This window comes from Coregonus lavaretus (genome assembly GCF_964263955.1).
Source record: "Coregonus lavaretus genome assembly, chromosome: 26".
In the NCBI taxonomy this organism is placed as follows: domain Eukaryota; kingdom Metazoa; phylum Chordata; class Actinopteri; order Salmoniformes; family Salmonidae; genus Coregonus; species Coregonus lavaretus.
Genome location: NC_140013.1, coordinates 42571500 through 42587939, shown reverse-complemented (window position 1 = coordinate 42587939; position 16440 = coordinate 42571500). Strand labels below are relative to the sequence as shown.

General features: G+C 49.9%; 1 protein-coding gene across 2 annotated transcripts in view; it reads right to left on the bottom strand.

Annotated features, from left to right (window-relative positions):
• Nucleotides 1-16440, bottom strand: part of fndc3a (fibronectin type III domain containing 3A) — a 183242-nt gene that overhangs the window by 61048 nt on the left and 105754 nt on the right. For both annotated transcript variants that reach the window (XM_084143025.1, XM_084143026.1), the window contains 4 exons: nt 15182-15505; nt 10384-10442; nt 1497-1648; nt 1321-1380 (listed from right to left, as the gene is read on the bottom strand). In XM_084143025.1, the coding sequence (XP_083999151.1) occupies nt 1321-1380; nt 1497-1648; nt 10384-10442; nt 15182-15505 (595 nt within the window). The remainder of the gene's footprint in view (nt 1-1320; nt 1381-1496; nt 1649-10383; nt 10443-15181; nt 15506-16440) is intronic.

Below are 16440 nucleotides of genomic sequence, written 5' to 3'. Positions count from 1 at the left end.
TGGAGAGAGAGACAGAGAGATAGTGGGCACTACAGCCATGACCCTGGAGAGAGAGACAGAGAGATAGTGGGCACTACAGCCATGACCCTGGAGAGAGAGACAGAGAGATAGTGGGCACTACAGCCATGACCCTGGAGAGAGAGACAGAGAGATAGTGGGCACTACAGCCATGACCCTGGAGAGAGAGACAGAGAGATAGTGGGCACTACTTTTGACAAGATACATTTTGGACAGTCATCCTATGGTGGTTCAGACAGACAACTGGATTATAGATTACATCACATAGACAGACAGACAACTGTATTATTGATTACAGCACATAGACAGACAGCTGTATTGTTGATTAGAGCACACAGACAGACATACAGCTGTATTGTTGATTAGAGCACACAGACAGACATACAGCTGTATTGTTGATTAGAGCACAGACAGACATACAGCTGTATTGTTGATTAGAGCACAGACAGACATACAGCTGTATTGTTGATTAGAGCACACAGACAGACATACAGCTGTATTGTTGATTAGAGCACACAGACAGACATACAGCTGTATTGTTGATTAGAGCACAGACAGACATACAGCTGTATTGTTGATTAGAGCACACAGACAGACATACAGCTGTATTGTTGATTAGAGCACAGACAGACATACAGCTGTATTGTTGATTAGAGCACAGACAGACATACAGCTGTATTGTTGATTAGAGCACAGACAGACATACAGCTGTATTGTTGATTAGAGCACAGACAGACATACAGCTGTATTGTTGATTAGAGCACACAGACAGACATACAGCTGTATTGTTGATTAGAGCACACAGACAGACATACAGCTGTATCGTTGATTAGAGCACAGACAGACATACAGCTGTATTGTTGATTAGAGCACACAGACAGACATACAGCTGTATTGGTGATTAGAGCACACAGACAGACATACAGCTGTATCGTTGATTAGAGCACAGACAGACATACAGCTGTATCGTTGATTAGAGCACACAGACAGACATACAGCTGTATTGTTGATTAGAGCACAGACAGACATACAGCTGTATTGTTGATTAGAGCACAGACAGACATACAGCTGTATTGTTGATTAGAGCACAGACAGACATACAGCTGTATTGTTGATTAGAGCACAGACAGACATACAGCTGTATTGTTGATTAGAGCACAGACAGACAGACATGCAGCTGTATTGTTGATTAGAGCACAGACAGACATACAGCTGTATTGTTGATTAGAGCACAGACAGACATACAGCTGTATTGTTGATTAGAGCACACAGAGGGGGCCCTGAACAGTACGTTGTACCAACCTGACGTGGTAGTCTGTTGATGGCCTCAGGTCTTCTAAAGTTGTACTTAGTTGGTCACCACTGGAACAGGAGAGGGAAAACAACAGCCAGAGGTGACATATTGTACACATTATGTTGGGGTCATTTCAGCAGGGAATGCAGGATAGCCCGGGGTGACACACACACGGCACCCCTACCTGTACATGTTGGTGTACTTCCCGTCCTTGCCGCTGTAGGAGATGGACACGTCGTAACTGAGAGGATCCAGGTGGGGGCTGTCCCCCTCTCCCTCTGCCCTGCTGGGGGCCACCCAGCTCAACACTGCCCCTCTGGTCTGGATGTCTGTCACCTGGAGGGGTCACAGGACAGAATCAGAGGTGGTTCAGGATTACATCTCTGTTGCACACTACTAATTAGTGTCCTTTAGAAGAAAATGACCAGATTCTCAGCAAACTGATTAAACAAAAGGAAAGGGTTAAACTACTGCATTAAACTCAGCAACCAACAGCAGAGATCACGTCAACAAATAGGAACAAGGCACTCTTCATATACTTCAAAAGCCTTTATTGTTATGGCATGTTCACTAGTTTCTGCATAGCGTTGGTCAGGGAGCAGACAGTAGAGCTAGCCTGCTCCTGTAGGGAGGCCAACAGTAGAGCTAGCCTGCTCCAGTAGGGAGGCCAACAGTAGAGCTAGCCTGCTCCAGTAGGGAGGCCAACAGTAGAGCTAGCCTGCTCCTGTAGGGAGGCCAACAGTAGAGCTATCCTGCTCCTGTAGGGAGGCCAACAGTAGAGCTAGCCTGCTCCTGTAGGGAGGCCAACAGTAGAGCTAGCCTGCTCCTGTAGGGAGGCCAACAGTAGAGCTAGCCTGCTCCTGTAGGGAGGCCAACAGTAGAGCTAGCCTGCTCCTGTAGGGAGGCCAACAGTAGAGCTAGCCTGCTCCTGTAGGGAGGCCAACAGTAGAGCTAGCCTGCTCCTGTAGGGAGGCCAACAGTAGAGCTAGCCTGCTCCTGTAGGGAGGCCAACAGTAGAGCTAGCCTGCTCCAGTAGGGAGGTCAACAGTAGAGCTAGCCTGCTCCTGTAGGGAGGCCAACAGTAGAGCTAGCCTGCTCCTGTAGGGAGGGCAGCACTAACCTTTAGTTGAATGTCATCTTTTCCAATTACAACGGTCTACCTGACTGGGCACCTCTTGGGGATTTATTCTCTGTTTTGGGAGGTAAAAAATAACCTGGACCAACCGACAGGAAGTCAGGAACGGTTCACTACATGGAAGAATGCAATCAACCCATGTCCGTCCGTCTGTCTGTCTGTCTGTCTGTCCTACTCCCCTCTGTTTGAGCTGGGACCAGTGTCTGTCTCACAGGAGGAGAATACCCCTACCCTCCCCATCTCTCTCTCCATACCCCTACCCTCCCCATCTCTCTCCATACCCCTACCCTCCCCATCTCTCTCTCCATACCCCTACCCTCCCCATCTCTCTCCATACCCCTACCCTCCCCATCTCTCTCTCCATACCCCTACCCTCCCCATCTCTCTCTCCATACCCCTACCCTCTCCATCTCTCTCTCCATACCCCTACCCTCCCCATCTCTCTCTCCATACCCCTACCCTCTCCATCTCTCTCTCCATACCCCTACCCTCTCCATCTCTCTCTCCATACCCCTACCCCTACCCTCCCCATCTCTCTCTCCATACCCCTACCCTCCCCATCTCTCTCCATACCCCTACCCTCCCCATCTCTCTCTCCATACCCCTACCCTCTCCATCTCTCTCTCCATACCCCTACCCCTACCCTCCCCATCTCTCTCTCCATACCCCTACCCTCTCCATCTCTCTCTCCATACCCCTACCCCTACCCTCCCCATCTCTCTCTCCATACCCCTACCCTCTCCATCTCTCTCTCCATACCCCTACCCCTACCCTCCCCATCTCTCTCTTCATACCCCTACCCTCTCCATCTCTCCCTCCATACCCCTACCCTCTCCATCTCTCTCTCCATACCCCTACCCTCCCCATCTCTCTCTCCATACCCCTACCCTCTCCATCTCTCTCCATACCCCTACCCTCTCCATCTCTCTCCATACCCCTACCCTCCCCATCTCTCTCTCCATACCCCTACCCTCCCCATCTCTCTCCATACCCCTACCCTCTCCATCTCTCTCTCCATACCCCTACCCTCTCCATCTCTCTCTCCATACCCCTACCCTCCCCATCGCTCTCTCCATACCCCTACCCTCTCCATCTCTCTCTCCATACCCCTACCCTCCCCATCGCTCTCTCCATACCCCTACCCTCTCCATCTCTCTCCATACCCCTACCCTCTCCATCTCTCTCCATACCCCTACCCTCTCCATCTCTCTCCATACCCCTACCCTCTCCATCTCTCTCTCCATACCCCTACCCTCTCCATCTCTCTCTCCATACCCCTACCCTCTCCATCTCTCTCTCCATACCCCTACCCTCCCCATCTCTCTCTCCATACCCCTACCCTCTCCATCTCTCTCTCCATACCCCTACCCTCTCCATCTCTCTCTCCATACCCCTAACCTCACCATCTCTCTAAACCTCTCTCCATCTCTCTAAAACCCTCTCCATCCCCCTACCCTCACCCTCTCTCTAAACCTCTCTCCATCTCTCTAAAACCCTCTCCATCCCCCTATCCTCACCCTCTCTCTAAACCTCTCTCCATCTCTCTAAAACCCTCTCTATCCCCCTACCCTCTCTCTCTCTCCAAACCAAACCACTCCACTCCCCATCTCTCTCTCAACCTCTCTCCATATCGCTCCTTACAAACCCCCTACATCCCCCTCTCCATATCTCTTTCAAATAGCCTTGTTTAGGTACTTTACATGGGTTTGACATCAGACATTGACGACAGAGACGGGCAAGATGACGAGTACCATCTTATATAAGGTCAAAGACATTCTATTTCCAGTTTAACTGATTCTCATCCAGCAGCTGGAGCTAGCTGGGTCATTAAACAAGGCTAGGATTGCGTCCCAAATGGCACCCTATTCCCTATATAGTGCACCACGGCCGAAAGGTCTCTGGTCAAAAGTAATGCACTATATAGGGAATAGGGTGCCATTTGGGATGCAAACGTTGACTAGGCCAGCCTAATCCTGCATGGTATGAAGGAAGGAAAACTGTGCTACTGCCTGCGGTTCAACATTAAAGAGCTATGATCTGATCCATCTTCTTAAAATAAATCAGATTCATAACAGAAAGTCATTAGGCCTCCTCATTTACTCCAATATGATTAGGGCAAAATCTCCACTCGTAATCCAACACAAAGACCATTTAGTTCCTCATCAGACCAGACTTCAATAGCATTACCTCCCTCCATACCACCTCTGTTCTGTAGCTAATACCTCCTCTGTTCTGTAGCTAATACCTCCTCTGTTCTGTAGCTAATAATTGTTCTGTAGCTAATACCTCCTCTGTTCTATAGCTAATGCCTCCTCTGTTCTGTAGCTAATACCTCCTCTGTTCTGTAGCTAATACCTCCTCTGTTCTGTAGCTAATACCTCCTCTGTTCTGTAGCTAATACCTCCTCTGTTGTGTAGTTAATACCTCCTCTGTTCTGTAGCTAATAATTGTTCTGTAGCTAATACCTCCTCTGTTGTGTAGCTAATACCTCCTCTGTTGTGTAGCTAATACCTCCTCTGTTCTGTAGCTAATACCTCCTCTGTTGTGTAGCTAATACCTCCTCTGTTGTGTAGCTAATACCTCCTCTGTTGTGTAGCTAATACCTCCTCTGTTGTGTAGCTAATACCTCCTCCGTTCTGTAGCTAATACCTCCTCCGTTCTGTAGCTAATACCTCCTCTGTTGTGTAGCTAATACCTCCTCTGTTCTGTAGCTAATACCTCCTCTGTTGTGTAGCTAATACCTCCTCTGTTCTGTAGCTAATACCTCCTCTGTTCTGTAGCTAATGCCTCCTCTGTTCTATCGCTAATGCCTCCTCTGTTCTGTAGCTAATACCTCCTCTGTTGTGTAGCTAATACCTCCTCTGTTGTGTAGCTAATACCTCCTCTGTTGTGTAGCTAATACCTCCTCTGTTGTGTAGCTAATACCTCCTCTGTTCTGTAGCTAATACCTCCTCTGTTCTGTAGCTAATAATTGTTGTGTAGCTAATACCTCCTCTGTTCTGTAGCTAATAATTGTTGTGTAGCTAATACCTCATCTGTTGTGTAGCTAATACCTCCTCTGTTCTATAGCTAATGCCTCCTCTGTTGTGTAGCTAATACCTCCTCTGTTGTGTAGCTAATACCTCCTCTGTTGTGTAGCTAATACCTCCTCTGTTCTGTAGCTAATACCTCCTCTGTTCTGTAGCTAATAATTGTTGTGTAGCTAATACCTCCTCTGTTCTATAGCTAATGCCTCCTCTGTTCTATAGCTAATGCCTCCTCTGTTCTGTAGCTAATACCTCCTCTGTTCTGTAGCTAATACCTCCTCTGTTCTGTAGCTAATACCTCCTCTGTTCTGTAGCTAATACCTCCTCTGTTCTGTAACTAATACCTCCTCTGTTGTGTAGCTAATACCTCCTCTGTTGTGTAGCTAATACCTCCTCTGTTGTGTAGCTAATACCTCCTCTGTTCTATCGCTAATGCCTCCTCTGTTCTGTAGCTAATACCTCATCTGTTGTGTAGCTAATACTTCCTCTGTTCTGTAGCTAATAATTGTTGTGTAGCTAATAATTGTTGTGTAGCTAATACCTCCTCTGTTCTGTAGCTAATACCTCCTCCGTTCTGTAGCTAATACCTCCTCTGTTCTGTAGCTAATACCTCCTCTGTTCTGTAGCTAATACCTCCTCTGTTCTGTAGCTAATACCTCCTCTGTTCTGTAGCTAATACCTCCTCTGTTCTGTAGCTAATACCTCCTCTGTTCTGTAGCTAATACCTCTGTTCTGTAGCTAATACCTCCTCTGTTCTGTAGCTAATACCTCCTCCGTTCTGTAGCTAATACCTCCTCCGTTCTGTAGCTAATACCTCCTCCGTTCTGTAGCTAATACCTCCTCCGTTCTGTAGCTAATACCTCCTCTGTTGTGTAGCTAATACCTCCTCTGTTGTGTAGCTAATACCTCCTCTGTTGTGTAGCTAATACCTCCTCTGTTCTGTAGCTAATACCTCCTCTGTTCTATAGCTAATACCTCCTCTGTTCTGTAGCTAATACCTCCTCTGTTCTGTAGCTAATACCTCCTCTGTTCTGTAGCTCATACCTCCTCTGTTGCGTAGCTAATACCTCCTCTGTTGTGTAGCTAATACCCCCTCTGTTCTGTAGCTAATACCTCCTCTGTTCTGTAGCTAATACCTCCTCTGTTCTGTAGCTAATACCTCCTCTGTTCTGTAGCTAATACCTTCTCTGTTGCGTAGCTAATACCTCCTCTGTTGTGTAGCTAATACCCCCTCTGTTCTGTAGCTAATACCTCCTCTGTTCTGTAGCTAATACCTCCTCTGTTCTGTAGCTAATACCTCCTCTGTTCTGTAGCTAATACCTCCTCTGTTCTGTAGCTAATACCTCCTCCTCAGGTAACAGGTAAACAACACACCAAGCACTTCCACCACCAAGTAAGAAAATAGACTATAGTAATGCCAGCTGTAGACGTTTAATGGTACTGGGAATGGGGATTCTCTCATGGTCTGAAGTCAGCAGGTTTTTACCCAGTTAAATAAACCAGTTGTTAGCCAGATGTTCAGCATTAGTGATGACTCACCACCACAACACAGGTGTCTCCTGTGGTGTGTAAAAACATCTAGATCACTGGTATGTTGCTAACATTGTATGTGGAAGTACGTCATCAATATGTCCAGAAATGCATTGACGATAAGTCGCTCTGAATAAAAACGTCTGTGAAATGACTAAATGTAGGCCAATATAAAATTAGCAGCAAAATGTTGACTTGTACCATTTTATGTGTTTTTGGACACAGGTTTAAGGGGATATAGACAAGACGGCATACAGAGAGGAGGTAGGAACTCTGACAGCGTGGTGACAGGTAAACAACCTCTCTTTCAACGTCAGTAAAACAAAGGAGCCGATTGTGGACTTCAGGAGGAACCAGGCTGGGAAGGTCCCCACCCGCATCAACGGGGCCGCCGTGGAGACGGTCAAAAACATCAAGTTCCTCAGCGTACACATCTCCGAGGAGCTGAAACGGTCAAACCAAACGGACAACGTGGTGAAGGCATGACAGCAACTCTTCAACCTCATGAGGCTGAAGAAATTCGGCCTGTCCTCGAGGGCCCTCAGTGTTCTACAGGAGCACCGTCGAGAGCATACTGTCGGGGTGCATCACAGCCTGGTACGGCAACTCCACCGCCGCGGACCGCAAGGCGCTACAGAGGGTGGTACGCTCAGCCGAACCCACCATCGGGTGCTCACTGCCTGACCTCCAGGACACCTACAACACCAGGTGTCTCAGGAAGGCCAAGAAGATCATCAGGCACCTCAGCCACCCAAGCCACGCCCTGTTCTCCCCGCTTCCATCCCTCAGACACGGGCAGTATAGGAGCATCGTGGCAGTATAGGAGCATCGTGGCAGTATATGAGCATCGTGGCAGTATAGGAGCATCGTGGCAGTATAGGAGCATCGTGGCAGTATAGGAGCATCATGGCAGTATAGGAGCATCGTGGCAAAAATTGTCAGACTGGCCAATAGTTTCTACCCTCAGACCATCAGGCTGCTGAATAGCCACCACTAGTCAGCTACCTGCTCCACCGGCCCCCCTCCTGGCCCCCCACCCCCCAGTCAGCTACCTCCTCCACCGGCCCCCCTCCTGGCCCCCCACCCCCCAGTCAGCTACCTGCTTCCTCTGCCCCCCTCCTGGCCCCCCACCCCCCAGTCAGCTACCTTCTCCCCCTGCCCCCCTCCTGGCCCCCACCCCCCAGTCAGCTACCTCCTCCCCCTGCCCCCCACCCTCCAGTCAGCTACTTTCTCCCCCTGCACCCCACCCCCCAGTCAGCTACCTTCTCCCCCTGCCCCCCACCCCCCAGTCAGCTACCTTCTCCCCCTGCCCCCCACCCCCCAGTCAGCTACCTTCTCCCCCTGCACCCCACCCCCCAGTCAGCTACCTGCTTCCCCTGCCCCCCTCCTGGCTCCCCACCCCCCAGTCATCTACCTGCTCCCCCTGCCCCCCTCCTGGCTCCCCACCCTCCAGTCAGCTACCTGCTTCCCCTGCCCCCCTCCTGGCTCCCCACCCTCCAGTCAGCTACCTGCTTCCCCGGCCCCCCTCCTGGCCCCCCACACCCCAGTCAGCTACCTGCTTCCCCGGCCCCCCTCCTGGCCCCCCACCCCCCAGTCAGCTACCTGCTTCCCCGGCCCCCCTGCTGGCCCCCCACCCCCCAGTCAGCTACCTGCTTCCCCTGCCCCCCTCCTGGCTCCCCACCCTCCAGTCAGCTACCTGCTTCCCCCCCTCCTGGCCCCCCACCCCCCAGTCAGCTACCTGCTTCCCCTGCCCCCTCCTGGCTCCCCACCCCCCAATCAGCTACCTGCTTCCCCTGCCCCCCTCCTGGCCCCCCACCCCCCAGTCAGCTACCTGCTTCCCCTGCCCCCCTCCTGGCCCCCCACCCCCCAGTCAGCTACCTGCTTCCCCTGCCCCCTCCTGGCCCCCCACCCCCCAGTCAGCTACCTGCTTCCCCTGCCCCCCTCCTGGCTCCCCACCCCCCAGTCAGCTACCTGCTTCCCCTGCCCCCCTCCTGGCCCCCACCCCCCAGTCAGCTACCTGCTTCCCCTGCCCCCCTCCTGGGCCCCCACCCCCCAGTCATCTACCTGCTCCCCCTGCCCCCCTCCTGGCTCCCCACCCCCCAGTCAGCTACCTGCTTCCCCTGCCCCCCTCCTGGCTCCCCACCCCCCAGTCAGCTACCTGCTTCCCCTGCCCCCCTCCTGGCTCCCCACCCCCCAGTCAGCTACCTGCTTCCCCTGCCCCCCTCCTGGCTCCCCACCCCCCAGTCAGCTACCTGCTTCCCCTGCCCCCCTCCTGGCCCCCCACCCCCCAGTCAGCTACCTGCTTCCCCTGCCCCCCTCCTGGCTCCCCACCCCCCAGTCAGCTACCTGCTTCCCCTGCCCCCCTCCTGGCTCCCCACCCCCCAGTCAGCTACCTGCTTCCCCTGCCCCCCACCCCCCAGTCAGCTACCTGCTTCCCCTGCCCCCCTCCTGGCTCCCCACCCCCCAGTCAGCTACCTGCTTCCCCTGCCCCCCTCCTGGCTCCCCACCCCCCAGTCAGCTACCTGCTTCCCCTGCCCCCCTCCTGGCTCCCCACCCCCCAGTCAGCTACCTGCTTCCCCTGCCCCCCTCCTGGCTCCCCACCCCCCAGTCAGCTACCTGCTTCCCCGGCCCCCCTCCTGGCCCCCCACCCCCCAGTCAGCTACCTGCTTCCCCCCCTCCTGGCCCCCCACCCTCCAGTCAGCTACCTGCTTCCCCCCCTCCTGGCCCCCCACCCTCCAGTCAGCTACCTGCTTCCCCGGCCCCCCTCCTGGCCCCCCACCCCCCACCCCCCAGTCAGCTACCTGCTTCCCCTGCCCCCCTCCTGGCCCCCACCCCCCAGTCAGCTACCTGCTTCCCCCCCTCCTGGGCCCCCACCCCCCAGTCAGCTACCTGCTTCCTCTGCCCCCCTCCTGGGCCCCCACCCCCCAGTCAGCTACCTGCTTCCCCTGCCCCCCTCCTGGCTCCCCACCCCCCAGTCAGCTACCTGCTTCCCCGGCCCCCCTCCTGGCCCCCCACCCCCCAGTCAGCTACCTGCTTCCCCTGCCCCCCTCCTGGCCCCCCACCCCCCAGTCAGCTACCTGCTTCCCCTGCCCCCCTCCTGGCTCCCCACCCCCCAGTCAGCTACCTGCTTCCCCTGCCCCCCTCCTGGCTCCCCACCCCCCAGTCAGCTACCTGATTCCCCTGCCCCCCTCCTGGCCCCCCACCCCCCTCAGTCTATTATTTCACTTTGTATTATTACTACTATTATTGATCATTCACTTCTCTTTGACCTGCAATGTCACTGTAGCCGTGCAATTACTTCTGCGACCCTGTGCATGTAATAGACTCTGATTTGATTTGATATATTATGGTATGTAAAGGAGACAGACAGAGACACTCACCACTGGTTTACTGACAGTGTTCAACAAAGCCTGTAGGATCAGGTCCTCTTCATCCATTTCTAGAGGGAGACACACACAAAGGAGCACAGAGAAGACATTACGATATCAAGTTATGCAATTTACTACGCACCAAAAAAATCAGAGTGATCATCATACGTCTGCACGTTAATCCCAGGGCAACAGGCAGGTCATTAATGTACAGTCAAAAACTCTACTCTGTCCTGGCCACCCAGATGGTTGGACCAGCTTCCCCTTGATGCTAGGACACAAGAGTCTCTGCCTACTAGAACCTTCTACTAGCACTGACCTTGCTGATAACTTCTTTATTGAGGGAAAACATGTACTTCCTACGACTGTGAGGCGGTTGTCTCGCCCATCCACCTTCAGGTGAATGCACCAAGTTGCTCTGGATAAGAGCGTCTGCTAAATTAACATTCTAGTCAAAAAATAAAATAATGTCCAGGCTAAACAGGAGAGGTCATAGGGTAAAAGCCCTGGGGGATCCCAAAAGGTCATAGGGTAAAAGCCCTGGGGGATCCCAAAAGCATAGCGGCGTGTAGGTGATATCTGGTTGCTCACCGACACGTTGCGTTGGGTTTCAGAAAGGACTTCATATAACAGTAAACAACCCATCTAAGTTATTCTATTCAATCTACTTCAATAATGTATAAAGCCTTAATACTAATACAACGAAATACCACCCCAGGGACTCTAATTTCCTGCACAGGGCATTACTAGTAAATGAACTGCTGTGGCTAAGGGAAGCTGAGTATTTAGTCCTCCATGCAGCACCGGGGTTAGGTTTGATTGATGAGAAGTCTGAGTAATGTTAGCCCCGTTAGAGACCTCTCTCTCCCACTCTTTCTGTTCCCTCTCGCTGTCACCAGCTGCTGGGGCTAATGAGGCTTCTCCTCTCCAGCTCAAATACACCGCCACAGCCCCTCTATCCTTTCAGCAGCTCACCACAGCTCTCCCACACACACACAGAGCTCTCCCACACACACACAGAGCTCTCCCACACACACACAGAGCTCTCCCACACACACACAGAGCTCTCCCACACACACACACAGAGCTCTCCCACACACACACACAGAGCTCTCCCACACACACAGAGAGCTCTCCCACACACACACAGAGCTCTCCCACACACACACACAGAGCTCTCCCACACACACACAGAGAGCTCTCCCACACACACAGAGAGCTTTCCCACACACACACACAGAGCTCTCCCACACACACACACAGAGCTCTCCCACACACACACAGAGCTCTCCCACACACACACACAGAGCTCTCCCACACACACACAGAGAGCTCTCCCACACACACACACAGAGCTCTCCCACACACACAGAGATAAATAGTTAGTTAATAGTTAAATAGTCACCACCTGGCTAAATAGTCACCGCCGGGTTACAAAGTCACCACCGGGCTAAATAGTCACCACCGGGTTAAATAGTCACTATCTGTCTAAATAGTCACCGCCTGGCTAAATAGTCGTCTCCGGTCTAAATAGTTACCACCTGGTTAAATAGTCTGCACCGGGCTAAATAGTCACCACCTGGTTAAATAGTCGCCACTGGGCTAAATAGTTGCAACCTGGCTGAATAGTCACCCCAGCTTGCACTTAGCCAGGACTGTCTGTTCCCTGCTGCCTGTCTGTTCCCCGCTGCCCATCTGTTTGCCTGTGCCAGTCACAGCAGCAGTGGTCTGTCCCAGGCCCTTATATCAGTCATCAGTCATACATTGGAGAATAATAGTGAAGACATCAAAACTATTAAATAACACATATGGAATCATGTAGTAACCAAAAAAGTGTAACAAAAATAAAATATATACATTTAATATTTGAGATTCTTCCAATAGCCACCCTTTGCCTTGATGACAGCTTTGCACACTCTTGGCATTCTCTCAATCAGCTTCACCTGGAATGCTTTTCCAACAGTCTTGAAGGAGTTTCCACACATGCTGAGCTCTTGTTGGCTGCTTTTCCTTCACTCTGCGGTCAGACTCATCCCAAACCATCTCAATTGGGTTGAAGTCTGGGGATTGTGGAGGCCAGGTCATCTGATGCAGCACTCCATCACTCTCCTTCTTGGTAAAATAGCCCTTACACAGCCTGGAGGTGTGTTGGGTCATTGTCCTGTTGAAAAACAAATGATAGTCCCACTAAGCCCAAACCAGATGGGATGGCGTATCGCTGCAGAATGCTGTGGTAGCCATACTAGTGTCACCAGCAAAGCACCCCCACACCATAACACCTCCTCCTCCATGCTTTACGGTGGGAAATACACATGTGGAGATCATCCGTTCACCCACACCGCATCTCACAAAGACACGGCGGTTGGAACCAAAAATCTCAAATTTGGACTCCAGACCAAAAGGACGAATTTCCACCGGTCTAATGTCCATTGCTCGTGTTTCTTGGCCCAAGCAAGTCTCTTCTTCTTATTAGTGTCCTTTAGTAGTGGTTTCTTTGCAGAAATTCGACCATGAAGGCCTGATTCACACAGTCTCCACTGAACAGTTGATGTTGAGATGTGTCTGTTACTTGAATGCTGTGAAGCATTTATTTGGGCTGCAATTTCTGAGGCTGGTAACTCTAATGAACTTATCCTCTGCAGCAGAGGTAACTCTGGGTCTTCCATTCCTGTGGCGGTCGTCATGAGAGACAGTTTCATCATAGAGCTTGGTGGTTTTTGCGACTGCACTTGAAGAAACTTTCAGTTCTTGAAATTGTCCGTATTGACTGACCTTCATGTCTTAAAGTAATGACGGACTGTTGTTTCTCTTTGCTTATTTGAGCTGTTCTTGCCATAATATGGACTTGGACTTTTACCAAATAGGGCTGTCTTCTGGATACCCCCCCTACCTTGTCACAACACAACTGATTGCCTCAAACACATTAAGAAGGAAAGAAATTCCACAAATTAACTTTTAAGAAGGCACACCTGTTAATTGAAATGCATTCCAGGTGACTACCTCATGAAGCTGGTTGAGAGAATGCCAAGAGTGTGCAAAGCTGTCATCAAGGCAAAGGGTGGCTACTTTGAAGAATCTCAAATATAAAATATATTTTGATTTGTTTAACACTTCTTACTACATGATTCCATATGTGTTATTTCATAGTTTTGATGTCTTCGCTATTATTCTACAATGTAGAAAATAGTAAAAATAAAGAAAAACCCTTGAATGAGTCGGTGTGACCAAACTTTTGACTGGTACTGTATGGATTCTTTAGACATTCAGAATGGTGAAAAAATGCATGCTGAGGGCAAATGGAGACACTCTACAAATTATTACTATTTATAAAATAATAATAATAATAATAATAATATTAATAACAATAATAACATTAATAATAATAATAATAATACACAGTGCATTTCGGAAAGTATTCAGACCGCTTGACTTTTTCCACATTTTATTACGTTACAGCCTTATTCTAAAATTGATTAAATTGTTTTTTTTTAAATCAATCTATACACAATACCCCATAATGACAAAGCAAAAACAGGTTTTTAGAAAAAAATATGACATTTACATAAGTATTCAGACCCTTTCACTCAGTACTTTGTTGAAGCGATTACAGCCTCGAGTCTTCTTGGGTATGACGGTACAAGCTTGGCACACCTGTATTTGGGGAGTTTCTCCAATTCATCTCTGCAGATCCTCTCAAGCTCTGTCAGGTTGGATTTTCAGGTCTCTCCAGATATATTTTCAGGTTTCTCCAGAGATGTTATATCGGGTTCAAGTCCGGGCTCTGGCTGGGCCACTCAAGGACATTCAGAGACTTGTCCCGAAGCCACTCCTGTGTTGTCTTGGCTGTGTGCTTAGGATCGTTGTCCTGTTGGAAGGTGAACCTTGGCCCCCAGTCTGAGGTCCTGAGCGCTCTGGAGCAGGTTTTCATCAATGATCTCTCTGTACTTTGTTCCGTTCATATTTCCCTCGATCCTGACTAGTCTCCCAGTCCCTGCTGCTGAAAAACATCCCCACAGCATGATGCTGCCACCACCATGCTTCACCGTAGGGATGGTACCAGGTTTCCTCCAGACGTGACGCTTGGCATTCAGGCCAAAGAGTTCAATCTTGGTTTCATCAGACCAGAGAATCTTGTTTCTCATGGTCTGAGAGTCCATTAGGTGCCTTTTGGCAAAATCCAAGCGGCCTGTCATGCCTTTTACTGAGGAGTGGCTTCCATCTGGCCACTCTACCATAAACGCCTGATTGGTGGAGTGCTGCAGAGATGGTTGTCATTCTGGAAGGTTCTCCCATCTCCCATCAAAAATGTCTAAAAACCTGTGTTCGCTTTGTCATTATGGGGTATTGTATGTAGATTGATGAGGGAAAAATTTAATTTAATCCATTTTAGAATAAGGCTGTAACGTAACAAATGTGGAAAAAGTCAAGGGGTCTGAATACTTTCCGAATGCACTGTATGTGTCATGACAGGATTATGACCATATTATGACAGGTTATGACAAGTTATTTACATTTTAGTCATTTAGCAGACGCTCTTATCCAGAGCGACTTACATCCCCCCCCTGTGGGAATCGAACCCACAACCTTGGCGTTGCAAACGCCATGCTCTACCAACTGAGCTACACGGGACTACAGTTATGTCAGCTGTTACGACATATGACCGTGTCATAATGTGTTATGACGCTGGGTGTCAAGTAAAGTGTTACCTAGTTTTCTAAGTATGACAATTGGGTTTTTTCTTTCACCACAGCCCCTGACATGGCTGCTATACTACCCGCTATCCCACTCCCTGTCCCCTGGCCCTCCTTACCTCCAGGTTCTTTCTCCCTGCCCGTCTGCTTGGCGGTGGTGCTGGTCTGACCCTGCCCCAGCTCAGCCTCCAGCCCCTGTCCCAGCGCCTGTCCCAGCCCCTTCCCTCCTCCAACCACCCCGTTGTAGATACTGTCCATGGAGGGGGGGCTGCTGCGACTCTTCTGTGGCGAGGGAGGGGGGCTGTCCTTCATCTGCCCTCCTCTCTCTCCCCCTTGCCGCTCCTTGAGCTTCTTCTGCAGGCGCTCGTAGGTCTTGCTGGCCCTTTCGTCGCGGTGGACGAACGGCAGCGGGCGTCCGTGTGGGGAGTGAGAATCTGCCGAGACTGGGAGGAGACCAGAAACACAGAGACACTTAGACATACAGAACAGTTACGTACAGACACAGTGCCTTCAGAAAGTATTCATACCATTTGACTTATTTCACATTTTGTTGTGTTACAGCCTGAATTTAAAATAGATTAAAATTGAGATGTGTCATGAGTCAAGTATTCAACCCCCTTTGTTATGGCAAGCCTAAATAAGTTCAGGAGTAAGAATTTGCTTTACAAGTCACATAAGTTGCATGGACTCACTCTGTGTGCAATAATAGTGTTTAACATGATTTTTTTAATGACTACTTAATCTCTGTACCCCACACATACAATGATCTGTAAGGTCCCTCCGTGGAGCACTGCATTTCAAACACAGATTCAACCACAAAGTCCAGGGAGGCAACTATTGGTAGACTGGTATAAAAAGCAAATATTGAATATCCATTTGATCATGGTGAAGTTAGTGACTACACTTTAGATATCATCAATCTACACACAATACCCCATAATGACATAATGAAAATGTCACTTTTTTTTTTTTTTAACATTTATATAAGTATTCAGACCCTTTGCTATGAGACTCGAAATTGAGCTCAGGTGCATCCTGTTTCCATTGATCATCCTTGAGATGTTTCTACAACTTGACTTGAGTCCGCCTGTGGTAAATTCAATTGATTGGACATGAATTGGAAAGGTACACATCTGTCTATATAAGGTCCCACAGTTGACAGTGCATGTCAAAGCAAAAACCAAGGTCAAAGGAATTGTCCGTATCAAATCAAATCAAATTGTATTGGTCACATATACATATTTAGCAGATGTTATTGCGGTTGTAGCGAAACGCTTATGTTCCTTGCTTCTGGAGAGACCTGAAAATAGCTGTGCAGCAACATTCCCCATTCAACCTGACAGAGCTTGAGAGGATCTGCAGAGAAGAACGGGAGAAA